Below are 27,883 nucleotides of genomic sequence, written 5' to 3' on the forward strand. Positions count from 1 at the left end.
TGGGAAAACCTCCACTGAAGGTGAAACCACCACCTACCAAAGCAGACAATTTTACTTAACATGCTTTAATTTTGAAGGCAGGAAAATATTAATACTTGCTTTTAGCAATATATGGGGGTCCAATGTACATTCCCCTTTCCCTCTCTCCAAATGCTCCCAAAAGCAGCCTTAGGATCAACTGGCCAATTTAATGGTTATAGTCATTAAAGTATTTCAAATCAAGCTTAAAGTAGGGTCTGGGCAGGGAGCGGTGTTGGAATGCGGGGAGAACCCACCATATGCAATCCTATTCCTTTGAATTCTAGGTGGTGGGGCGGGATCAGAAAGAGGAAGAAAGGATTGCTCTAAGGCAGTTGGTACTTAAATCCTGGGGACCAGAATTAAAACTTGCCAAAAAAAGCTCCATGAAGAAACTGTTTTTTTGTTTCTTTTGTATAAAAGGCAAAAGTTTATGAAAAAAATTTTAAAAGTTTTTAATAGGAACACTGGCTCTACTCAAGTACTGACCCAAACTCATTCTCATCCTTGAGATATTTCACTCAAAAGAGAGGAATTGTATTCTTGCCATCTGGGTTTATAAACATACCTAGCTCCCATGGGAAGGCCCATTAAACCTTCTTGACATCATCTGAGAAATGGGTTTAAAGCAAAAGAGTGGTTTGGTAGTTGGCAAAAACAAACACAAAACAAAATCTTACAGCCAAATATTTTTATTATCATTAAATGTTTTTCTTTCAAAAATACATTTATTGATATCTTTTGTTTTTACAACACCAACATTTTCCCTTGTTATTCCTTCCCCACCCTCTGAGAGTCATCTGTTATTTAAAATAAAAAGTTTGGCAAAACCAATATATTGAAAAGTTTGACCTATGAAATGTTTTTCAAATAATTTTCTTGATATTAGTCCATGGAATTGGAAGGGGAAAAAATGTGAAACAAGTAACCCAGAGATAATGAAGACTTGTAGCTCAAACTAGTGACAATTTGGAATGCATCAAAATACTGAATGCATCTAATTTAAGGATGGCTATAAATCTCAAACATCAGCAACCATTTTTTAATACAGATTACTCATAATAGTTTTGCTATATCTGTGAAAAAGAAATCCTCAAACTGTATTTTTACATGATTTAAAGAGGTCCATTACGTTAGAAACATTAGAATGTTTTTAAGGAAATTTGTTGGTTCTTACAAATGTATTGTTTTCCTAGTTCCTCCTCATGCCTGTTATGAAAGACAGAGATACTGACATCTAGTGGTAAATATCTAAGCAATTAATATATAAAGAATAACCAAAAACAAAGAATGCCTGAGCTAGAAGATATCTGAGAGGTCATCCAGTCTAAACCACACTAGAAGTATAAATCTCCTCTATGTGGTATTTTGAAAACAAAACAACTCGCAAAAACAAATACACACAATGATTTATTTAGATGTTTCTTGAGGACTTAGCACAGGAAATCTGTACAAATGATATAAATAAATACAAGCTTTTCCCTCTTTCCCCTCCCCCAAGTCACCACTTTAATAGCATGCATGATTTAAACTCATACAGTGGAAGAGTACAAATAATGGGCATAATTCTTTCAATATTGTCCAATGTCACTGAGACTCTGATAATCATTTTAGGGGAAAATGCTACAATTGAAAGAGTATTTCTTTGAAGGGTGGTTTTACAGAATTGTAAAACAGAACAAACCCAAAGGGACTAGAATGCCAGGGCTGGAAGTCATTTTACTAGTCATCTACTCAGAATCCTCAACTCAGGAATGAGAGGACAGGAGGTCGGAGGAGTTAAGTGATTTGCCTAGGGGTCACAAAGCTCTTAAATAGCAAAGCTAGGACTACAACTATGGTGCTGGGAGTCCTGCTCTAGTCAGTGTTCTTTCCCGGTGGAACCAAGTTGCCTTCCATAGAAGAATTTTAATCCAAAGCAGTCCCAGTTCACACTTTAGCAACATAAAGTTGTACCTTGCTTTATACATCAGACTGATGATAAAAAAATTTTCCATGAACGATCTAATTTTTATAAGTTAATTTGTATCTATGTGTAGAAGAGAGGCTGGCTAACTAAAGATAACCCAAGCTAAATCCTTTTTAAAAAGGATCATCTTTTAAAAGTTCAATCCCTAGCATCTGTTTAAGTTCAGATTTGTAGCTAGCCAAACAAGGTGAGAACTGCGCTGTGAAGATCATGTATGGATGGTATTGCAAAGCTGAGGTAGGACTGTCACACAGGAATTCCACAAAATTACACACCAGCTCTTTGCCAACAGGAAAGCAGGAGAAATTCTCAAGCATTATTTATGCTTTGGGGAAATACCTAATTTATCTTGGTGCCACACTACAGTGGTGACTGGGACAAAGTGAAAAACAGAAATGGTAACAGTGCAAAGAAAAATTTGTCCACTTAAATCAGAGGGATTTCTCCCACCCCTCCAGACTATTATGCTCCATATTATTATAATATTTTAGTTTTCAAATATGTACAATTTATAAAAATGAATGCAGTCGAGATATATCATACATATTATGGATGGTTGCAGGAAATCAGCTTACTTTATCTTGGAATCCAAAATTCACAACTAATAAAGTATTTTTAAAATGGAAAAATACCATTTTAAATGTAATGTAAAGAAAAATAATTTGTGAACAAAACAGACTATAAGCACTTTTCTGGAAGTTCAAGAAATAAAAAATATTTTCAAAAAATAAAGGCTGTCCACTGATTTTGTAAACAATCTAAAAAAATTTTTCCTTAAGTCACAGCCTGAGGTGTGGCCATCACTGTGCAAATTGAAATGGGGATATTAAAACCATTAAATGATTTTCAGGTGAACATTAAGAAAATCAAAACAAAAAAATAGATCTGGCAAATTGACATAAAAAAATATAATCTAGTGTACTGGCACCAAGTATAAAAGTGTCAGTAAGAGTTTATTACAAGATCATGATCATTAGGGTAAATACTTTTAATAATATTGACTTGTATAAAAATATAACCTACTACTTAAATTTTATATGGGGACTTAATTCATACCACAAATACTGCTTTTCAATATGTAAGTACTCTATAATCTCTAATTACAGTAGTAACTGCTGGTGTTTGTTCACCTTAGATCATGAGCTGAATGACAGGCTGTGCAGTGTTAATTAAAATGGGCTCTAGTTAATTCTCCTAAGTATAAATCATGCAATTATCTCTCACCAAATGACAGAACCAATACAATAATCAATCCCCAATGTATCTCAATGCATCCTGAGCTATCTTCTGAGCATCATTTTCTTGAAGGAGAGTAGAAGTGGTGATTACAGTTGGGTCAGTGGCATACCATGACTACTGAAATCAGTAACCGTGGACAGTTATTGGCCAAAATGTCTTCATTACCTGATGTAATTCAGATTGTAATTTCAGTCCAGTTTTATACTTAGGGTTAGAAAGTACTGCGCTTTCCTTTTGTGACAACTGGTCGTGCATATTCTACAAAATCATCTATAAGAACAGGCCATGCTCCTAAAAGAAAACCAAATAGTTTTTAAGGAATACTTTTGTACAAGATGTTTCATATTCCTACAGTTTAAATGTCAAGAACTGAAGGGATCATGCAGTAATGAATCTTGTGATTCATATAATCAACTAGCATAGAAAGGTGATCTTGAAGGGAGCAAGACCCAAGTTCAAGTCCTGCCTCTGACACATGCTGACTGTGTCACTCTGGAAAAGTCACTTAACCTTTCAGTGATGTAGGCAACTCTCTGAAACTAAGCTACAGAGAAGGTGCTTGGTGGAGGGAGTTTCCTCATCCAGGAGTCCCATATACAAATAAAATCTGAGTACCAGGAGGCCCTCACCCCTTATATTTTTCTGAAAGACACTGGGCACAGAGAGAGGCACAAATAAAAATAGCATAGCATCACACAATATAAATCCGAATATTGTAGCATAAAGCAATGTAAAAACAGACTTGTTCTCGTAGTTGCCTACAAGATAAATCTGAATTCCTTAGTGTGGCATTCAATGCCGTTTACACTAGGTCTCTAGCCTACTTTCCCACCTTCCTCTTCCATTACACTCCCTATCCCAAACTGCACTCGGGCTGGAGCTCCACCACAAGGAGAATCTAAGCTTGTTCTGCCTCCACACCAAAGGACACATAAATTTATGGTGGAATGCTTTCCTCACTCTCCTCTACTGCTCCAGGTCCAATTCATCTTGATTATATCTAATCTCATAAACTATTTTTCCTAAATACAATACAATTTAGAATAAGCATTTATTGCAGAGTCACACTGCACATCACTTGATAAAAGCTTGTGGACGTCCTATCTCTTCTGTGAAGCGTTTCTAGAACACTCTGGTCCAAGGTAAATTCCACTAAACCCTCTGAGCTGTTAAAGCACTTTCTGTCTTTTTAACACCCCTTGCTGCAATATACTGTCTGACAGCTCTTTAGAGTATCTTTTTCTCCTTGAGGAGACTGCAAGCTCTTGGAAAATGGGAACTGTGCCTTATGTTTTATGTATTTTCTATAGAGCCCAGACCATAGCAGGAAGACTCAAATTTTGTTTGCTTTATTTACAATACTATGAGGTGAATCAGAAAACAAAATCTCAAACATAAGTAGAGTATGAGAAAATATTCAAGTGTCCTGTTAGAGTATAGTACAATAAACATCCTAAGAAGGAATCATGTTAAAATATTCAAATTTAGGCATACTGGAGGCAGGGATTGCAAAGCTTTAAAGTGGAAGAAAAAAGTTGATTTCACAGTGGATTTATGAATTGTTAGAAGTACATCTCTGAAATCTCAATTTCTTTACCTTCTTCATCATAGTTAGACATATCATCTGCAATCATATTTCCAAAATCTAGTAGAAGGTTCCAAGTGTCCTTTGGGATTGATCTTTTGTGATGTTCCTAATATATAAAAATAAATGGTTCTATTTAAGATGAATTATATAATTATCCCTATAAAGATAGTATAATAGGCTGTGTCATAATCATTTGCCATAGAAAAAAGTTTTAAAATAATTTCTAGAACTTGATAGAATGTATTTGATTAAAAATTTTTAATTAAGATGGCAAAATTTGCAGCGATCGAATCCGAATTATTGTTGAAGTATGGATACTACTACCCACCTGCCAAACCAGAAGAGGATGATTTTTTACTTCATCCTCTTCAGGTTCACCCCAAGTCTAATCTAAGCCCCTGGGAAAAAGATGGCTGATTTATGTTCTGCCATTTTATGTGGTTATTCTAAAGGGTCTTAACATAACAATAATAACAGACTTTATTTTCGAAAAGGCAGCTGGGTAAAGTGATTTATACAGCGGCTTCAGTGTACCTTTTTAAAAGGTAAACCAAAGTAAGAGTAAGAATTTTATAGCCATTTTTCTAGGTTTTTGTTTAAACAGCTAGCCCTATAGAGACTTGTCATCTGTTCTGGAGACTGTTGGCAAATTTAGGTTAATTCTACCAGATGAGCTAGTGTCTTGGGTTTACTGCTGCATGGTTGGTTTGGCTTTTCTAGGTGGGCAAAGTAAAGCACATGATCCGGCAAATACATCATGCTTGTTCTTACATAAGAAATCAATACAATTATAGCTTAAAATACAAATGAATCTCCAATTACTAACTTTGGCATTTATTTTTGTAAGTAAAGATTAAAAAAAAAGAGATCAAGAAATGCAAAGATCCATGGGCCAATTAAGTACCTTCTATACAAATTTCAAGTGTTACCTATAATGGCTTAATCTAACCCTGACTTTTCTTTTTCTGTATTAAGAAAGTAAACCAACTTTTTAATCATTTGTCTCATTTTCAAAGAGATAAAATTTGTGTCAGAAGCCCATAGGTAAACTGCAAAAACTCCTAAGATTTGTCTGCTTCAATTCAACATTTATTAAACACCTACTGTATGCTGGTCATATTTTCTTGCACAGTCCTTCCTTCCAATTCACTCCCAATTCTCCTCTTCTCCTCAGGAGCTATTCTTTTCCCAAGGCCCATTTGGGGGCCACCTCTTTTAAGGATCCCTTCCCAATCTCTCTCTCCTTCTATTTTTTTAGGTGATTCTGGATATCCTCTTGGTTTGTATTATTTGTTACTGTACATATAGTGTCCTCTCCATGACACTATGACATTCTTTAAGGGAGAGCCCACTGTGGCTTTTATACCTGTATCCTCATCATTAAGTACACTTCATTGCACACATAATGTACTTAATGTTTGTGGAATGGAACCAAGGCTAGCAAGGTTATTGAGTTTTTACAACTTGGCACAGGCTTTTGGCAGAAACTGTATCTCTTTTCCACTTTTTTGGAGGGAGGGGAGAAGCCAGGGCAATTGGTGTTAAGTGACTTGCCCAAGGTCACACAGCTAGTAAGTGTGTCAAGTGTCTGAGGCCACATTTGAACTCAGGTCCTCCTGACTCCAGGGCCGGTGCACTACTCACTGTGCCACCTAGCTGCCCCTACTGTATTCTCTTTTAAAAGAAGAAAAATTCTTTTGCCTCCCCTGATTATTTTAAAATACATTTGAATAAAACAACTTAAAAACAGGAATATACACTTGTTTTCTTACAAAGAAAGAGTAAGAGAAGAGAGCTGCTGTTGTTCAATTTTTAGTGAAAGAATGCTATGAAACTATTAATTTTTACAAAGACTGCATGGTAATGGTACAGAGAGCTTTAGCTTTACAAACAAATGATGGAAAGAATTCTTTTAATGGTTCTGACAGAAAACAACAGTCTTTGAATATATAACTATAGCTGGCATTTATATAGCCCTTGAATATTCACAAAGCACTTTACAAACATTCTCATCTTTATCTTCATAAGAGCCCTTCAAGGTAGGGGCTATTATTATCATCCCAATTTTACAGATGAGGAAGCTCAGACAGAGGTTAAGTGACTTGCCCAGGGTCACACTAGTTAAGAGTCTGAGGTGGAATTTGAATTCAGGTCTTCCTGACTCTGGGCCCAGTGTTCTATCACTGGCAGATGAGAATAAAAACTTCAACATACAAGAACTAAGAAAAAGTATAGCCAAAAAAGATAAAAAATATCTAAATACTAAAAAATATGTGAGAAGAATCAAGACCATAGAGGCTACTTAGAGCAAATCCTAACTTAAATGAAGGATCAGATCAAGATGGAGGCTCTACTAGGCCAACTTTGCATCATAACATTCCTATTTATCTGTCCCATGTCCTCCCCTTATAACCAGCTTAAACTCAGATGTCTAGTAAGGTGTATGATTTTTTTCCTAGACAATAGATTCTCCAACGTGCAGTGGAACATTCTGGTGTTTCTAGTGCCCCAGGTGCAATTGCCAAAAAGGTTAGACAACTGTTTTTAGAGGAAAACACCATCCTTATAGTCCACAGATTTGACTTCAGTATTGGGCGTTTGCAGTAATAAATGGGGTGGGGGGAATACTTACCAATAAAAACTTATTCCAAAGATCTAAAAATTTAAACCTTCCAGATAAGACTAAATTCCAGTAAGCAACAGCCATTTCTAAATCTGAAAAAGACAAAAAATACCAGTTAATACAAACTTCCTGAATTCAAAATTCATTGTGCAGTACTAAAATTACCTTATTACAACAACTATAATAATTTTTTTATAAACGCTTCACATTTATTTATCTGGCCTACAAATGTATGCAGTTTGCCTGTGACTGAAAATTGTGCATAACTGATTTCTGCAAAACTTGTATTTTAATGTCAGGAAACTCTATTGAAAGGATGTGAATTCTTTTATGAAATGTGTACAATCATATCCAAAATCAAAGCGTTTTTAGTCTCATTTTCACGTTGCAAACTTTTCTTTGTGCTGGGTATACTTACATTGATATTTAATAATATTCATATACATATAATTTATAAAAGTCAGAGTTTTTTCTAAAGTAAATATTGAATAATGTCTGCAAAGTATTCACATGCTTTTTTCTAGACAAACCCACCATAATATATTAGGAACCCTGCGCAGTATTTAGTAATGAATGTTGTCATAATAAATAATACAAGGTAGAAAGAAGTTTCTATTTCACATCATAAAGGTGAAAGCATAAGAGCTAGGCTGTGAAATGAATAGTCCTCATTGTTAAGAGGAATATTCTAAAAACTCTGGAATATTCAAAGCCACACAGACCCTAAATTTTCCCTCTAGATGGAAATACACAATTACTTCATAACTTATAAATTGTAAGACTGAATTCTTTTTCATTTGAAACTAAGTTTTCCTATCTGACTCAGGCTAGAAGGGCAACAGTGACTCAAGAAGCTTTGTCCTACTTCATTTCTGACCTAGGCTGGTTCACCCCTTCTTAGGCAGCCTGGTGACCTCCACTTCCCAAGAGCTCGTTATACTGCTGCCAGACTAGAGCAGACACTAGCCCTAACACAGTTCAGAACTCCTGGATACTCAAGCCATTCGACGGTGTCAGCCTCCCCAATAGCAGAGATTATAGGTGTATCCTAGCACACTTGGCCGCTGGACTGAGATCTTAAGAAAATGTAACTTTACATGGGAGATAAATGCTGAATTTTTTGACTGCCTTACATTATTCCCAAATCATGATATTCATAAATAATTTACCTCAACTAGCTAATATATTCAATTACTGATCTTTTTTTCTCATGGTGTGACTGAGAAAGGAGATAGAAAACTTTTTATCTTTGTCACAATAACAATCCTTAACCATGTGGACGGCTGCTCACCATTTGAGAAATAAAAACTTTGTTAAAGGGCATTTTCCTACTTGTAGATCTACAAATGTGTATTAAACAATAATACAAAATACAGAAGAATAAAGGCAGACTTAATAGCACAAAATACCTCACCACAAGGCAATAAACTGCATTAACTTTCAAAAGATTTTCATCTTGGTTTTTAGTCTCACTACAGAAGTATTATTAATTAATATTGACTAATAAATTTGAAGTTTTAATTAATATTATTAAAGACTTCCAGCATCAGTCCTTATAAAGAGCTGTTGAACTAAAAAACTATGATTGGCTACAACCTTCAAATTCTGATGCTTCAACTCTCTAGCCACTAAAAGGAAGAAGGGTCCATAATATTATCCCCTTGATCTTACATTCCCAGGCCTTGGAGTTTTCATCTGGAAGAGATAATTAAAATCAATGTTATAACCAACTGAGGAGGACAGAACTGCTCTCTCAACCTTACCTATAGGACCCGTGGTACAATGCTAAGTAGATGCTTAGTCTTGAACTGCTCCTAAGTCTACATTGCTTATCACTTGGGAAGAGCATTAATTGAAATCTACATTCAACTCTCCCAGCTGGAATGATCATAATGATATAAAGCACACATAGAGAGAAATGGAGGTTTACCTAGGGGGAAAAAGAAAAAAATAGTTTCATGAAAAATGATGCTTAATCTGGTCAATTTCTGGTCATTTTAACCCTTGACTGGATTTAAAGACCCTTAGAATGAACTTAGCTTCTATGTCTGTATCACCAGTCGTTTGTAAAAGCAAATTTATCTTCCATATTAATTAATATACAACAGCCAAGAGTATGTAAGAATAATTTATGTGAAATCCATTATTATGTTTGTAGGATAAGGCAGCTTCCAGGGGGCAATAAATAAGTTAAAGTTGTCTTAAAGCAAAATGAAAGAAGATGAGATAGGAAAGTGAAAAGGAACAATAAACTATATCATTATTCAGTAAACCATGGGATTCATAGGATAAAATGGATGTGTGGAGCAGCTATATCTAAAGATTACAGAGAGTCTTAAACCAACAGAAGATAGGAAAAGAACCTTTAAAATACTCTGCTGGTTTATTAGCTTATGTAAATTATGTTTTATATTTCAGGCAAAGAAGAGACAAAGTGCTCATCTTCAAAATGTTATCTTAGCGTAGCGGCAACAGCAGTTGTTATGATCACAATTCCATCATATCCCCTCCCCCCCCACCCGGTTTCTCAAAATGTATTAATTTCAGGCTAAGATTCCTAAAAATTAAACAGGAACTAAACTTGTTTAAATCATTTTATTCAGTTCACACACAATCATGTACAGATAAAAGAATATAAAATATTGTACCACAGGTAAACTTAAGAAGAAAATAAGGAAGCAGGTGATAAATGCACAAAGTACCATGGTGGTCATTTTTGTCTATTGTTGTCCACACTTTTTCACATTTTTAGGAAGAGATATTAGGTCCTTTTAACATCAATTATTATGATAGACGTTTTTTGAATTTTTTGTGTGTCATGGACCACTTTGGCAACTTGGTAAAGCCCAGAAATCTTTCTCAAAGCTAAAACTTTTAAGTGCATAAAAAAATACACGAAATTACAAAGGAAAACATAATATCAAAATACAGTTACAAAAAATGTAAAACAAGTTCACAGACCCTAGGTTAAGAACTTTCACATTACAATACTTTTACATCCATGATTGTATTCTTCTACTTAATTTTTCAAAAGATGGTATTCTAAATAATGTTACTGGGCAGTTATACATATCATAAGTCCTCATCTGTTTTTGTTTTTGTTGTTGCGATCATGTGTTGATCACTCTTTTAATGTTTTAGGGAAAAACTTTCCATATAGACATGCTGGTGAAAGCATGGAGAATAATTCAGAAAAAGTGAAACTAGATTCAAATTCTAGTTCTGGTACTTTTGAGTTGTGTGACCTCAGGCACTTCCTTCAGCCTCAGTTTCCTCATTTACAAAATAAGAAAACTGGACTCAATGATTTCTAAGGTCATGTTCAGTTTTAAGTCTATGATCCTGGCTATTGTTTAAAAAAAACCCACCTTAAAAATATTGAAGGACAATTGTTTTAACAGGGCATTGCATTTTACTAGTTATTTTCCTTTTCATTCTTCATTCAAATGACAATTAATAATTGTTTCATCTTGGTGTCCCCAACAATTAGTTCAGTGCCAGGCATACAGTAGGTACTTAATAAATGTCTGTTGAATTGAACTGAATCCTCTTTAGCAAGGTATTAGGCATTCTGACTGAAAGATTTTTTTTTTAATCAAACATATCTAAGGAACATATTTGAACATACTGAATATATCCTCAAATGTATTCAAGGAAATTTAATTCTTTTATTAACTGCCAGAAAATGTGTCAACTTTTTTTTTCTGAAAAATGCCTTCCTTGAAGCAGACCTCAAAATTTCCTTCTCCTTTCCACTTAAGTCACAATGTGATAGATAATGGAGAGTTAACTGCATAAAATCCTTATGTAGGAAGAGAAACAACTGATTAGCTGTGATCTAATTAACAGTCATAAATACTTACTGCCTAATACGATAGAATGAATTGAAAGTTTCTTGTAGGCTACAAATAGGATTTTGAAGGCTAGAATATAGTAATAAAAAGGATGACTCATAACAACCAAATAATAAATAGTTTAATTACAGGATAAAAGAAAGGATTCCAAAGTCATTTTCATAGTCTGTAAGCTATTTTCTTACCTAGAACGAAAGTTTAACTGGCAGAAGCTTTATCACTAATAAACTGATTTCAATGGTAGGCTAATATCAGTGGAGCTCATTTAATTTCCTGGTTTGTATCACTGTTTCATCTTATGGCAATGGAATGAAATAATTTTTTAGGAAAAAAAAAAGGTAGCAGATCCACATACCTATTTGAAGAAATTCAAGAGAATTCTAGGTTTTGTACTCATTTATCAGTTCATCATGTAGTTTAAAACCGGCATTAATATTAAGGCTCCAAATGATTTTTCCATCTAACACCTTCATTAAGAAAATCGTTAACTCTCACAGGACTGGAATGCATGATTCAGGCCTTTGTAAATATTTAAGATTATCAAGGAATAAAATAGAGAATACTAATCAAATTTATTACGCTCCTCTATTTCAAGTAATGTTAGGCACTGAATCAATGAAAACTGTCACAAAAATTACTTGAAAGAAATGAAAACATTTACATTAGAACTCTAAGGCATATAAATAAGCTTTTTCATAAGGAAAGCTATTTCCAGACCAAACTTTACTTTGTGGTCATTTTGTAATTAAATGATGTTCCACATGAAATTACAGTAAACTAAAGATTTTAAAAATCATTTTATTATACTATGTTATATATTTTCTTTTAAATGAAATCTTCAATACTGTTCTAAAAACAATGCACTAGTTTTTCCTTTGAACTCATGTAATTTTTGTGTTTGCTAGTACTATAAAATGGCTTAAAGGGCACTTGTAAAATGAAGATTTAATACAATATCCCTTAACTAAAAAAAAAATCCCAATTTCACTTAATCATCACTATATTTGTCAACTTACAGATAACTTTTAAGACAGAAATTTCTTAAGAATGTTCAGGGGGCAGCTAGGTGGCACAGTGAGTACAGCACCAGCCCTGAATTCAGGAGGACCTGAGTTCAAATCTGGCCTCAGACACTTGACACACATACTAGCTGCGTGACCTTGGGCAAGTCACTTAACCCCAATTGTCCTGCCAACCCTCCCCCCCCAAAAAGAATGTTCATGAAGAAGAAAAGACAAAATTTTGTAATTTAAAATAAAGTATGCTATTAATATCTCAACATCCTAGGCATCAATTACTAAACATTTATCTTTGTATGAAATTCAGAAATTTGCTAAATATGAAACACATAAAATCAAACTAGCAAAATCATAATGAGATATTGCTAAAAGTCTGACAAAACAATAAAAATAAGTTCAAGGGTAAAAGATAGCCTTTTAATTCACACACTCTGTATCTTGGTGCCTGCATAAAAATGTTTCCTTCCCCCCAATATTACTGCCCTTCTCTCCACCTAATTCACAAGGACTGATTTCAACCAAGTTGAACCAAGCTACATGCAGCACGTTCTAATTTTCCCTTCTACATCCTCTTTCATTTTTCTACTCCCATTCTTCCTTCCTTGCCTTTATAAACTTTAGGTTTACTAAGGACATCCAAGGGTTTGGGTTAAAGAAGTTGCAGACCCACTGATCTTGTATTTCCTTTCCCCACAACCAAGTTGGAACCAAAACAGACAAAACGTATATATTATAATCCACATCTGACCCATTTGTGTAATCAGCAAATTCTAAAGTAGAGTCCATCTTTGGGATGAAATTTTTATTACAAAGAGTACGGTGCTTTGTATACAATAAGATTACTGACAATGCCAGAAGATCATAAAATAATAGTTATTTATCAAGATTGCACTGATTTTTTTCCACTTCCTCCCAAGCACCTAACATCCATGTTGTGCATATATCTACACTTAAATGACGCACTGAATTAGAATGTTTCACATCATTCTTAAATTTCTATAAGTTTACCAGAACATGAAATTGATCTTTTACTAGAGTTTTAGTTATTAAATGCATACAATTTATGCCATCCAAGAGGCTCTGATAAAATATGCTATGGCATTTCCCCTACAGAAGTAACTTTCGGACTCGATGGTCTGCAGTTCTATGACACTTAAGGTCCCTTCCAGCTCTAAATCTATGCTTCCTGCTATTGGTAAAAAGAACCCAACAGAATGAAGGAATGGAAAAGGAATAGGACCCAAGCCCTACTTTGTGCCCCACAACTGCCGGCCACAGCTGCCTTAGCTCAACTTTCTGAGGGCAGCCCTAACTAGAACTAGCAGGTAGGTGGCAAAGGTGAGACCTCAACTTCAATCAAGAGCATATTTTTGGAATACGACTGATAAGTTTCCATTAAAGTCCTATTCTGTTGCCTCATCACAGTGTGGTGATAATCTTGAGTTCTTAAGGATTATGCCAATGGATCAAAAGCTCTGAAGACTCTACCCAAGAAGGACAAAATAGATCTCACAACAAACTGCATACCTGTCACCAGCAACCTAGCTAAAATCGGAGAGATTCCTCACCAAAAGGCTGACCACATGAAAATGATTTTTTTTTCCCACCCATATAAAACACAGTTATCATAGATTTAGGTCTAGAAAGACCCTCGGGAGTCATAAAGTTCAAGCACTTTACTTCGCAGAGAAAGAAACAGACAATATACTAAGCTGTGTGATCTATACTGGCTGAGGAAGTACCCTCAACGAAATAAAGAATCTTTGTAAAGTTACAGTACAGCTGACAAGAGGCAGTGAGGCCGTATAAGGAACAGTGGTCAACTCTAAGCCTATGGGAACCAGGGTTCCAATGTCCAGTTCAGTACTAACTAGTTATACTGTCCAATTACCACCTCTCTGGGCCTGTTCTCTCAGCTATAAAAATGAGGGCTATCACGCTGGACCTTTTTTTCTATTCTGCTATTATGCACTTGCTTGAGTTTTTAAATTATTTAATCATAACTCTGGACTGAACTATTGTCTAGAAGGAATAAGTGAGGGAAGGGTATGAGACACAAGCAGTAACTTAAGATAGGACAGTGAACACAGCCAGCAACTGAAAGCAGGGTTGCAGTGTAGTATATATATACTGACCCAAAGGAGTTCAGCCAATAAGAGCTATCCTTAGGAAACGCCATCCAGTAGTAGAGGGTCAGAACCTGAGCAGGAAGAGACCTTGTACTGAGGAGGAGTTTGGGAGAAGCCAGGCTTAGGCAAAAGGTGACAGAAATCAATCCTTATAGTTAAGGGCTACAGGGTGAAATGTAAGTCGAAATCATGAAATGGAAGAGTCAATTTCACCCATACACGCCCACTGCCCAAGGACAGAGGACAGAAAGGATGAATGTAAGGTGAGGAGGGAGGGTGAGAGGGATAGAGAGGAAAAAGGAGAACTAGAGTTTCCAGGCTAGAGCATAAAAATCTATAGAGAAGGATGAGGGAGAAAGTAAGGTCTGAAGCCCAGAAGCAGCTAACTCTGGGGCCACATGGGGAAGAATCTCTCTTATTTAAAGATGCCAGTGAATAGGAACATCGCTTCCCCAAGGCTATGGCCAGCAAGTCTTGGTACGACAAGCAACTGTCAAGTGAGATACAGTAAACCAGGAAGGTCATAAGACATGGAAAGATGAGGGGAAGAAGGGAAGCAAGAGAATAGAAAAGTATCTGACAGAACACTTGCTCCCTAAGACCTAGAAATAAAAGTTTAGAAAGCAGATTTCAACAGACTAAGTTAACAGAACAGCCTTGCCAAACAAATCTACCATCCAGAGACTTAGAAATAAAATCTTTTGGCAGATAAGTGTCAAGCCAGAAGAAAATGGAGCAAGGAATACTACAAGTCTAAAAAGACTAAGGCTAACCCGTCAAACCCTCAAAGAGCCCCTTCCCACCTAAGGTGAGCAACTGTGGAGTTTCAGGGAAGCATCATCTATGAAAGGGGTGTCAGATGCCAGTAAAACTCTGGAGTGACCTGAACCAGGTTAAAGTGTCAACAATAAATGAAAATACAATATAATGTTAATTTGTGGTTTTCTAAGTTTATAATATATTCCCCTTAGGAATTCACTTCCATTGGAGTGTGATACCACTGATCTATGGCACTGAGAGTTGTTCATAAGTACAGATTTAAAATTGGAACATTAAAAAATGAGTTACTATAACTACTTCATTTTTAAAATGAGGAAACTGAGACACAGGGAGGTTAAGTGACCCGCCCAAGGTTGTAGAGATAGTAAGTGGTGGAACTGGAATTTGAACCCAGGTTCTCTGATTTGAGACTCAATCTAGCACTCTTTCTACTGCACAAATATAATCACAGGCCCACATTTTTCATAGAGACAACTAATCTATAGGGAGATTCTTAAAAATACAAATACATATTATCCTATCAGGCCTAAAATATCTTCATTTTCTAATGTATTCATATATATATATATATAAACACACACACACACATGTGTGTGTGTGTGTGTGTGTGTGTGTGTGTGTGTATGTGTGTTTCCCTTTCAAAGAGATCTTATTTTAGGGATGCAGCTTAAAATTTGGGGTGGATCAAAAGCATACTTAATAATTCAATAGGGAAATAGGATAACATTATATGCTACATCTGGGTCGAGTATAAAAAGGACCTCTGGGCTAAGTACACATAAAAAAGTGCATATTATAGTGTCAAAAAAGAACATTAAAGGGAGAGAAAGGAAGACAGGGGAAGGGGAGGACAGTTCCCTGAAAAAAGAACTGGATGACATTTCCAAGGTAGGGACAGAGCTATAAGAAAACAGCTACCAGGATACTGGGGTAGGTTAATTTAATGCTTCTGTTCTTCCATAAAGATATGTGTTATTACAAGAAATATTTTAAAACAAATATATTATTCAATGTTTCAAAGCATCTCCATAGGAATGAAAAACTCCTGTAAGCCAAATTATTCCTCATGTACAGACATTACAAGAACTCAATCCAACAAGGGTCCAGTTGTCAGTTTTTGCAATCCTCTTCTTTACAGTCACCTTTATCGCCTCCTCTAACAGTTTCTGGAATGTGAACTTATTGTAGTCTTTCTATCCCTTTCTGGGTGAGATGCTGACGTTCCTTATATGTGTTATCTGGCTGGAAGGCTATGGAGACACCTGCAGATATCCACAGTCAGGAAAGCTAGCATTCAAATCCTTTCTTCACCTAAGGTATAATTTAGCTGACATAGACACCAAAGGGGGAGGGGAACCCAGTTTGACTCCAGTTTTTCTTCTCATTTCCAAAGAAAAGCAGTCTTTCCAGTACTGACAGCAAGCCGTTACTCCCTCTTGTTTCTGTAGATTCTCGTTAAAATAATTAAGTCATCCTTTGAAGTCAAGCCAAGTAAGAAATGATCATTTTCTTCATAAAGAAAATATGCTATAACCTTCTTTCCTTAGGGGTCCCTGAATTTATGTGATTTCCACTGGACTCAAGAGCTCTAACGAAGAAGAATACTGTGCTGTTAAAACTTTAATAAATATGAAATCTGCCAAACCCCTTGCTTTTAGAGCTAGCTGCTGTACTTTAACATAATTCACATGACTCTCAGCTTTGCTCACCCGCTTTCCCTGGTTAGGGAAAAAGACATCCATACTTTCCCAATTGTTCTCCCACAGGAGCCAACGATACTTCCAGCTTTTCATGTTTTAAGTGATCGACTCAAGCGGTTTCCTTTAAAGGACCCTCTTGCTGAGGCCTGGCTGTGCTGCTGGGGTGTCAGGCACGAGATCTGCAAGGCAGTGGCATGCAGGGTAAACAAAGCTCTTTGGGATGTGGCAAGCAGCCTAAAGGAAGCGGGCACGCTGATGACAGACTCACTGCAGTTCAGAACATGAACAATTAAAAACCGAAAGAGCAATTCTAAAATATATGGTGAGAAACAAGAAGGAGAAAGGGAAGAGAACTGAAAATCCCTCTGAAGTAGTTACGTAACAGGAAATTCTATACTTCTTTAATTGTGAGGCATTAAAAACACCCTTACATATTTATAGCTCTCTACCTGATTCCAATGCAAAAGCAGAACATCTGTAGTATTTACATGAAAACTGTAGCTGGGCTATATTCTCTTCATTTTTCAAACCACTGTCTTATTTCCTCAAGTTTTATCAGCATCTTAGAAGTTTAGAAATATTTATGAATTCAAAACACTTATTCTAACCTTTCTTCTTATACTCTCTAACAAACTATAAAATGCTTTCAAGATTGTAGGTAAGACCTTGTTGAGACAAACAAAAAAAAAGTCGCTGTAATTTTAGCTTAAGTTGTGAGTCAACATGGATTGCTAGACATTTATCAATACGATAAATTGTCTTATTGTTTAGAAAAGGAAAAAAAAAAACCCTTAAAATGTCAATTCTTCAATAAATGTCATTCATATTCTTTTTTCTTAATTCTTTTTTTTTTGAGGGAGGAAGGTAGGGCAATTGGGGTTAAGTAACTTGCCCAAGGTCATACAGCTAGTAAGAGTGTCAAGTGTCTGAGGCCACATTTGAACTCAGGTCCTCCTGACTCCAGGGCCAGCACCCTACTCATTGCACCACCTAGCTGCCCCTGTCATTCATATTCTTAAAGCTATCTGGACTTCTAAGGCAATTCCACAGAAACAAATGTAGCTTGATTTCGATTTAGGCTGATGCATTGCATTCACATTGGAGAAGATTTTAATATATTGCTGTTACTGTCAATATTAAAGTTATAGAGTTAAGCTAATCTCAATACTAGCTAAAAGTAGCTAAGGAATGACCTTACAGAAAGGAGTAAAATCCGTTTCAAACGCTAGATAGATGTTAAACATTAACTGCTGACCTCCTTGACACACTGGATATAGTTAGTATCAATGTACTATGGTGCTGTCATGCAAGGATATAGAGGCGCCCTAAGTTTATACATATCACCAAGTATTTTACACAATTAAAACCTCTGAGAATACCTGAAAAGTCAAAGTACATACTATCCCAGCCTAGTCTATCGCATAAAATCTTAAAGAAAAAAATAAAAACTCAATGAAGTTTCCAGTATTACTATCAGCAATACTGAAGGCACACTGATCGTGCCCACCATGAGACCACAGGAAGTCTGACATAGCATTATATACTTGGCATTTATTATACTCACCTAAACCTTTTTGTCCAGGGTTCTTAGCAAAGTTAAAGGTAAATTGATAAAAATCTTTGAATTTTATTGCATCCTTTAGCTCTTGTTCTATTCTTGGTAAAAGAGCTTTTAATTTTTCTGTCGTATCACACCTATTGTAAAAAAGTTAATCAGTGAATACTATTTTTAATAAAAAAAGTTTTATAAAACATTTATTAATAGTATTGTATTAGTACTCGGTTTGGCTCCAAAAGTTACATTCAATAACATTATTGATAAAACATTATTTATCTTTTTCCCCATTGGATAAATAAGGACCTTTAAGCAGAAATCATAGTGAAGTACAATGAAACTTGAGTTTTTTTAAGTGTATAACAAAGAAAAGAGAATTGTCACATCTCACATTTTTTTTTTCAGCAACCTCAAATAACTGGAAAATAGTTTTTAAAAATGAGCAAGATGTTTTAAGAAGACTTTGAGGAATGGCACTACTGTTACAAAATCCACAAATGAAAAAAAAAAGCATTTTATTAAGCACTGCTCATGTATGTACCAAGCATATACTAAAAATCTATTCAGAGCCTCATGACTTCCCTTAGTGTCTACTTATTTTATAAACAATCCAAAAAACCTTGATCAGTTCCTTTTTCAAACAGAAACAGCATATTAAAAGGGGGGCAAACAACACCTACACAACGTTGTCATTAGGGTCACAAGGGCATCAGCACCTGATAGTATAACATAGTAATTGAAGTGCTTAATGACTGAACTAAGCTATCAAGAAAAAGGTTAAATTCTGTTCAGCATTTAATCCCCAAAGGCTGGGAAACATGTCAGGCAATTTAGTGAGATTTTCACCCAAAATGGACAGAAAAAGTACGGATGCTTAGAATGGTTAAAGGTCTATTATCTGAAAAATTACCTTATATGAAACACTTCATTCTTGAACAACTTTTCTAGTAGTAGCTTCAGGGAGAGCTTTCCACAATAGCAAACTAAAAATAATACTAAAAATTCTTTCTAAAAAGTATCATTATGATTACAAATCACTGTTGGGATGGACAGATCAGAAACTAATAATAAGATAGCTCTCTAATAGGTCTCTTTTGCTCAGTACCTAAATATTCATATTTTCATATATATATTATTGAGATTTAAAAACCTGAAAAAGTATAGTAAGCGTCCCATTCTAATAATCAATTTTTCTTAAGCATCCACCAAGAACATGGCACGTTACAGAATTCAAGATTCCAAATATTCATGCTTTTTTATGCTTTCCCTCTCTGTTTCAAGAGAATTCTTTCATTTCAAAAGTTATAAAGCTTCCTTCTGTTGCCTAGTTCAAGGATTTCAATCCAGTTCTCCCAAAATAATATTTTTTCCTGTAAGAGGGCCAAAACTTATAATCAAATAGGTTAGCATTTCCATTACCAAATGAAATACAAGACAGTTATATAATTTCACATATTTTCATCAGTATCAAAATCTGTACAATAACATAGCAAAATCTTAAATCTTAAATGAAAACAATCCCTGCTTCCATCTTTGTAACTCTGAAGTATTAAGGGATGCTTAAAGGACTCTAATTAAAAGTGATACAAAGTACCATTCTAGTTAACAGATTAGTGAAATTTATTTTTGTAAATTTTATGGTAATGTAAAATAATGTAATTTTAATTAAGTAAAATAATAGTGAATAGCAGAAAAAGAAAGTATTCTATAATGTTGGTTGTAAGGATTCAAAATTAGGAGGAGAAAAAAGTAGATGCAAATAAGTGATTTAAGGAGTGAAGAAGAAGGGCTAATCTCAACAAAAAGCTGCACTGGTCTGGTGAAAAGAATTCAGGAAAGAACTGGGTTTGAACCTCTTTTCTAACACTTACAAGCTATGTGACCATAAGAAAATCCCTTCAAAAAAATGCAGAAAATCCCTTCTCTGAATTTAGATTTCCTCATATATAAATGGAAACGTACAGGTATTCACAGTATCTATCTCTCATGGTTATAATAAGATTCTCATTTCAATTTCTTTTCTTTCTGGAAGCAATTGGGGTTAAGTGTCTTGCCCAGGGTCACACAGCCACTAAGTGTCTGAGACTGCATTTCAACTCAGATTCTCTTGACTCCAGGGCCAGTACTCTATCTACTATGTCATCTAGATGTCCCTCATTTGAATTTTACTCTGTAAACTTTAGAAAACAATGCATAAATCTCAATGATTATAAATGAGAAAAAGCATAGCCTAATAGTTAGAAAGCTGGTCTGAGTCTGTAAGACCTAGCTAGCATCAGTCTAGCCTCTGCCACTGTACACTGTCGTGACCTTGGAAGTCACTTAACCTCTCCCCAGGTAACTCTAAAACCAAAGAAGTCCTGATGTTCATTGCAAGAGGAAATTTCTCTTTACCAGGAGTTCCCTATACCAAAGAAGTCACAAGTTCAGACCAAAAAAAAAATCGACATGTAAAAATCATTAAGGTAGAAATGAAAGGGAAACCAATTAAATCACTTAAAAGAGATCAATAGCTAGAGGGAGACACCAAGAGATGATACAAGATGATGATAAGGGATGATATAAGAACTTGATGTCTGTAGGCATCATCCAAAAAAAAAAAAAGGAAAGGAATGGTGACGGTATCTCATGAAAAGGCATAAGCAAAAAAGACAGCAATTCTACATTGCAGAGGTCATCTGTTTACTCACCCCAGCTCGGTCATGCCATCCATAAATTCCTTTTTACTGAATTCACATTGAGTGGCTGCCCTGAATTTCCATGCTATGACAAGAACACTGATATGGGCAGGATCTAGGCCTAAATCATCACAAAACTGCTGAATTCCATCAATGCCAATTTTATTCTCATCTTGTGGGTCTGTATTTAAAATTACAAAACAGAAGAACTGTATCATCATAAACTCTGTTACCATAAAAGAAAAAAAAATCTAACGGTGCTTTGAACCCCATGGCTACAGCCAGTTTGTCATATACAGGGAACAATGGTAAGTCAAAAACAACTTTTACTTAATAAAATAGTAGCTACTGGTCTAGATGAGGGGAATCTTTTTATAAAGTATTAAACTTGCTTTGAAGAACAAAAGAGGGAAATAAAACAAATTAACTTCTATAGAATAAGACAAAAATAGCAAAGGTGACAAAAAAGCTACGCTGCCAATAGGAAATAACCATTAGTAGCAATAAAGCATAATTAAGGCACATAATAAATTATTATTTCTATAACAGAGTAAGACTAAGAAAACTTCATTCAAATGCCACTGTACAAAATACAGTATTCTCTTTATTTTTTATAGGTCTGAACCTAATAGTTCAGATTTTTTTTATTTCCAATTTGGAAATAAAATTAAAGATTAGTTAACTTATTTTGTTGTATGAAAACTAAAAATGAGTTTGGTTTTGTTGGCTTAAATTAGAAATAATATTATGTAGTGACTATTACACAATACGAGTAAGAGCAGTTTGGCATGACTAAACCAAATTAGATTTAATATCTTCATGAAATATATTATTTATAACATAATCTGATATTATAATACAAGTTTATATTTTCACTAGTACTGGTAACTAAAACTGGGAGAAAAAATGATAGAAATTCACTATCAACTGTTCTGGGTTCATATACAATCTATACCATCAAACACAAAGCATAAACTCTCACACACTCTCTCTCTCTACACGTATGTATGTACGTATGTATGTATGTATATATATTTGCTGTATCTAATGACAATTCAGCAATTGCTAAGAAAATAGCTTTCCAAAACTTTTTTAAGGGGGGTGGTTGTTTCTTTTAAAGGCACAATTTTACTTTGGTCATTTAATTATATTCTGGTTTACTTAGTTATTACACCTGTGTTATTGCTAATGGCATAAATTTAATTATTGTGTTACAATTTCCTACAACCTTAGTCTTCCATATGTAAAAGGGCATGTAAATACAACTATCCAAGATAAGCCAAACGCACATGTTCACATGCTGTATACACCTATAAACATATGTGAAGTCACTATAAACAGATTTACGATGTCCTGACCTCACAAAACACCTTATCTGACTTTGCGTATCATCAGAGTAATGGAAAAACTGGGCCAACCCAAGCAATGAAATAATTTTAGAAAAACGGTAACTAACAATATTTCATGAAACTTTAAGGTGGCTTAATTGCAGTGACATTTCTATCTAATTATATTTTTGAATTTTTTTTAGTATAAGACCCGATATTTGTGAACATATGTATTTGTATATGTATAAATACATTAACTTTATAAAAACATAACAATACTGAACAGCAATTTGAAATTAGTAAGATATATTATTTGTTGGATTTATAGTGTCTTCTGGTTTAAGGTATTTAAAGAGTTTAAATTAAAATGCTATTAAAATATAAAGATTTGTTACTTGTACCTACTGAAAAATATTTGAAAGGTACAGCAATTAGCTTTTTAGAAGTCAGTTCAACAATTATGTAAAAGTAGTTGAAAAAGCATTTAAATTTTTTATTTTTTAGCACTTCTTTAAGTATAAACCTGTGATTCTATCCCAGAACATTTTTAAACTAAGTATTTTTTTAAAAAGGCTATATACATTCAATACTCAGTATTTTTAATCATATGCAAAGGGGCTAAGTAAAACTAATAGTCAATAAGAAAAGTAACTGCTCTGGTCTAAAACCTAGTTCTAATAATCTAAATCAAAGTTGTTTTAGTTTGGGAAATAAAAGATTAAACAAGAGAACAATTTACATTCACAATGTGAAGGAAAACAAATTTGAAAGATTTCAGAACTGATTCAATAACCAGTCATGACTTCAGAAGCCTGATGATGAGGGATGCTTTCTTCTTCTTGGCAGAAATGGAGGACAGGTGTGACTTGAGAAATACTTGAGAAATGTTCAGGTTACATCAATGTGTTGATTTGTTTTGCACTTGACAATATTAATCTATTACAAAAGAGTGCTTCTATGCGGGGGGGTGGGAGGATGTCTGTGGAGTTAGTGGACAGTGACTCATACACACAAAAGAAACATACATAAAACATTCTTCTGAAAGCAAAAAAAGTTCAAAATGGGACACAAACAGGGCAATTTTTGTACTGCCATGTTTAAGAAGCACTTTAAAAACTATGTAACACTTTACAATTTCATATACAATTCTCTCTCATTCTTTGTATACTGAACTGTTCATGTTAGATGATTTTTGTTAGAATTTAAAATAAAATATTAAGAAGGAACCCCCCCCCCCATGAAATCCTTGGCAATAAAAACAAACAGGAATTTTACTTACCAATATTTTGGTCTTGGATGCCACCAATAAACTTTAGGATAGATAGGGCAATTTATATGGATTTTGGAAATCACGGAGTTATTTTTGTGAAAATATAACAAAATCTTTCAAGCTATTAAAAGCTACCTCCAAGGACAGGCATGGATATTGACTGTTACATTCATAACCATATTTGGGTTAGGGAAAACTTTGTTCTAACCATCGATTGACTGATTTTTAAACTATTTTTTTTTAAAAAGCAAGCAAAAAAAAATCAACCACAAATTGATTACAAGTCAAATCACTTCTTTTCAAAGTGGCTTTGTTCAAAGATTCAAACAATAGCTAGTATGAATGTTGAGACCTCTTCTAACAGGTAGGTTGGAAACAATGTTCCATCCTTAATTCTGAATTAATTTTAGGACTTGGTCTTAGAATTCCAAAAAAAAGCATCTCTAACAGGAAATGAAGGAAAAAAGACCAGATGATAAAAGTTTATCAAAGTCATGATGAGAACAAAATTTACTTCAAATTCCATCATAATGGCTGCTTCCTTCCAACTAAGCAAACAGATCAATTCAAAGTTGGGAAGCTCAAATCAGACAGAATATGAAAAAGCTCTTTGCAAACCTTAAAAGGGCTATGTAACTTCTTGATGACGATGATGATGATGATGATGATGATATGCCTTATCTATCCTCCCATTGCATTTGCCTTGAGCATAAGAGGCAGGAAAAAAACAAACCCTCTACTTTGAATGAACTGTTTTAGTAGTTGTCTGATTAACTAAATTGGGTTTTGTGAACTGAATGTCAGGAGATAATGGGAATGGTACCTTGAAGAATTATTTTACATAGTATCATACACTGTATTCTAAAAACATTATGTCCTTTTAATGAGATGTTTAAAGTTTTAGCAATGTTTATACAAATGTTTTAAAAGCCATCCTTACCTTTATACCTGTTATACAATTGTTCTAACTTCTTTTTGTCTACTGAATTTTTCATGGATTCTTTGTAGTACAAGTCTGGGTTCTGGAAGTAGTTGTCAGTTGCCACTTCTAGTTTCCACTCATTCTGCATTAAACAGTATATAGCAGTCTTTTCACCAGCCTGGGTAAATGTCATAAACTGGCGGATCTTGTCCTTCTGAGATGATTTAAACTTATGCTTTGGGATGCAAAAGAAGCAGGAAAGCCAATGAAGCTAATCCAGAAGTTTGTTTCAGCATTCTATTACTAATGCCTATATTTTAAGTGGATTTATTTTTCTTGTATGGTGACTCAACTTTCACTTCAGAATTACAGGAAGACAAAGCCTTGTTCTTCATCAGTTAAAAAGACTGCACAGTCTTCTGAAAATTGAAATGACAGCATCTATATAGTAACAAATATGTAAACTCTACCTCTTAAAATTACTTTTATCAAAAATTTTATCAAAAATTATTTTTATCAGTAATCAATTTTTCACATAACGTATTTTGATCTTTATACATTTCATTTTCAATTAAGCAGTTACTTTAAAAAATCTGTAAAATAAGCCTATTAGAAAGCTGACATTCTTAAGTTATTGCAGGTATGTACAAATTTTTCCTAAAGAATAATATCAAACTCCCCAGTTTAAGAATATTACTGTACTTTCTTGGTCTAATAAATTCACTGTTGCAGCTATCTTGAATAGAAATTAATGAAAAAGAAAATGGAAAGCACAAAGGTATCTTTCTAAATAGGTTTTTAAAACACAAATGCCTATTGAAAGTGGGCTCAGAAGGAACTTATGCTATGGATAGTTTTAAAAAAAATACTAATCAAACAACAATAGAGGCAAGACCAGGGTCTTTAAGCCAGAGTAAACAAAAATGTTAAGTTCTTCAACTCCGTAGAATTACATTAAAACAATATATAAGTACTCCTAGATTTTTTTTTTATAGTTAAGTTTAAAACCACTTAAAATCAAGCTGATACAGTATATTTAGGAGTAAAGAGGGGGAAAAAATAGCTCACTGACCCCTTAAGTTCATTCAGGAATGGCTAGTTTGCTCAAGAGCATGGAATGATATCACTAAATCTGTTCACTGCACTAGTGTAACGAATAAGCATGAAGCTGCTCCTTTCATACATCTCCTCTGGACCTTGAAAATATTGAGAAATTTAAAGTTATATATGTCAACTAATATAATTATGGCCTAGAAAGCAGACATTTAGAAACATTTTTAAAAAATTATAAGCAGCCCATTTGCCACAGTAATGTTTTGTCACTCTACTGAATTTAAGACAGACTCAAGGGCCCTGCTACCTACCACCTACATGACCTTAATGAAGTCATTTCACTTCTAAGCCTTAGTGCTCCTCATCTCTAAAATACGGAATGTTGTGTAGATGACTGACCTTTAAGGTTTCCCTTCCATCTCTAAAGCTGTGAGGCTAAGATAGGAAACTCAGCACAAAATTCTTGAAATTGTCAAGAGATTTGATCCTGAAAACAGAATTACATAACCTTGTCCAGGCCACTTAACTTCTCGGTATATCAAAACTTTCATTGAAAAAAATGCAAGAGATTGCCTTTAGTTAAGCACTTAAAATAGCCTAAAACACTTAAGTAAAATAAGAAATCACTGAAAATTCTCTCAAGCTTAATTACACAGTTCAGCAAATTGAACAAATCCAACAACCTGTTGGATAATTTTCATTGAAGTGATTATTCTTTTAGTCAAATGCACTGGCTCAAGAAACATAATATGTGACCTAAAAGGAGTGTATCATCATTTATTTCTTTAACTATTACAGGCATAAATCACTTCAAGCATTTGCTGTAAATGAAAAATCCTGATTTATGGAAAAGATAAATGGAGAAAGATTACACGCTTTACAAAAGTTTCACAAGATTTTTAAATAGCAAACTTGTGTATTACAATGACCTGACTTAAAATGATCCATTTCACATACAACTTTTCATAATAATATCCATTTATAATAAAACGAGGTACACACTAAGAAGAATCCCAGTGTGCAATCTTTGGAAATGGAAGGTTTAACGCCATTTAATCACTTTACTTCCCTCTGGCACTTTATCTAGGCTTTTGAGTTGTGATATTGCCCAGAAAACTGATCAAAATGACTATTTGTACACGAGCTTCTTTTCTTTTTAATCAAACAGGAGTCAGACTTTCCCCATTCCTCCAGGACACTGATTTAACAAATTTGGAGCGTGGAGGCAAGGATTAGCCAAGGGAGCAAAAGATTTTTTCTTTCTTTTTGGATGGTACTTAAAAGGACTAAAGTCCATTATATATTCTAGAAGGTTCCAACTGCAAAAAATAAAAAGTATGTAAATGAACTAACAAGAAGTCAAGTTATGCCCTACCTTACAGTATATGGGGGGGGGGGTGGGTGGGTAGAATTAAATAGATGCAATACAATTTACAACTGGGGAGGGGGGAGAGCCACAGATACTTTCGCAAATACATATATATATATACACATAAGCACACATATATTATATGTACACATGTACATGCATATACACATATATAGTATTATATACACATATACTATATATTCCACAATTTAAACTGATGTGTCTAAAGTACACACACACACACCGTACAAGGAAGCAGCCTCCCCAGTCCGCTCACCTTCTCTCCAAGTACAACCCTCTAACAGGACAAATAGGAGAATTAGCAAACCTGCAGCCCCGGCCACTTCCAATTCCTCCGAAAGGCTCTGATCCTCGCCCCCCTCCAACCCCGGGAGAAAGGAGACCCCGTGGGGGAGGGGCGGGGGAGCTGTCCAACCAGCCCGGGGGGGAAAGCGAAGGCCAAAAAAGGCGAAGGCAGCAGCCGGTGTCAGGTCTCACCTCTCTCGCCCGCAGGGGCCCCCTCCCTCCTCGCCCCTCCCCGCCGCCCGCCGGAGCGCACCCCCCGCCCCGGGCCCCCCCCGCCATGACCTTCCCTCCTCTCCTCCGCTTTCCTCACCGCTCCCGGCGGCAACCCCAGCTCCACCCTCGCTGCGATCTACCGGAGGAAGGGGAAGCAAGGAGATAACAGATAAGGAGGAAGAAGATCCGCGGCAGGGGGCGACGCAGGGTCCACCTACCATTTTAACATCAGCGCCCAGCCCCAACATCCCCGCCCAACGACTCGCCGCT

At 35.1% G+C, this 27,883-nt stretch overlaps 1 protein-coding gene across 6 annotated transcripts; it reads right to left on the minus strand.

Annotated features, from left to right (window-relative positions):
• Positions 1-1,410: 1,410 nt before the first annotated feature.
• Positions 1,411-27,843, minus strand: DCUN1D2 (defective in cullin neddylation 1 domain containing 2). 6 transcript variants are annotated; one of them, XR_005010174.1, is made up of 8 exons: positions 27,372-27,478; positions 24,691-24,907; positions 21,165-21,333; positions 18,484-18,614; positions 16,929-17,098; positions 7,447-7,529; positions 4,824-4,920; positions 1,411-3,517 (listed from the first exon to the last, which is right to left on the minus strand). XR_005010174.1 is itself a non-coding variant. In XM_036754533.1 (7 exons), exons 2-7 carry the CDS (start codon positions 24,863-24,865, stop codon positions 3,438-3,440), a joined length of 735 nt encoding a protein of 244 aa, XP_036610428.1. In that variant the 5' UTR covers positions 24,866-24,907; positions 27,711-27,843; the 3' UTR covers positions 1,411-3,437. The 6 variants fall into 6 exon arrangements, 4 of the variants coding, with proteins under 4 accessions (XP_036610428.1, XP_036610427.1, XP_036610425.1 ...); XR_005010175.1 differs by having other exon boundaries at positions 24,691-25,091; positions 27,372-27,470; XM_036754533.1 differs by lacking the exons at positions 16,929-17,098; positions 27,372-27,478 and adding an exon at positions 27,711-27,843.
• Between the last annotated feature and the right edge of the window lie 40 nt (positions 27,844-27,883).

The sequence above is a fragment of the Trichosurus vulpecula genome, chromosome 4 (genome assembly GCF_011100635.1).
Source record: "Trichosurus vulpecula isolate mTriVul1 chromosome 4, mTriVul1.pri, whole genome shotgun sequence".
Taxonomy (NCBI): Eukaryota; Metazoa; Chordata; class Mammalia; order Diprotodontia; family Phalangeridae; genus Trichosurus; species Trichosurus vulpecula.

What these genes read in the sequence shown, in the direction of transcription:
- DCUN1D2 (XM_036754533.1), bottom strand. Translation starts at nt 24,865, where the DNA reads ATGACATTTACCCAGGCTGGTGAAAAGACTGCTATATACTGTTTAATG. An exon ending in GATGGCATGACCGAGCTGGG is followed by an intron (nt 18,615 to 21,164) that starts GTGAGTAAACAG and finishes TTTTTACAATAG; the next exon opens with GTGTGATACGACAGAAAAAT. An exon ending in CCCTGGACAAAAAGGTTTAG is followed by an intron (nt 7,530 to 18,483) that starts GTGAGTATAATA and finishes TGTCTTTTTCAG; the next exon opens with ATTTAGAAATGGCTGTTGCT.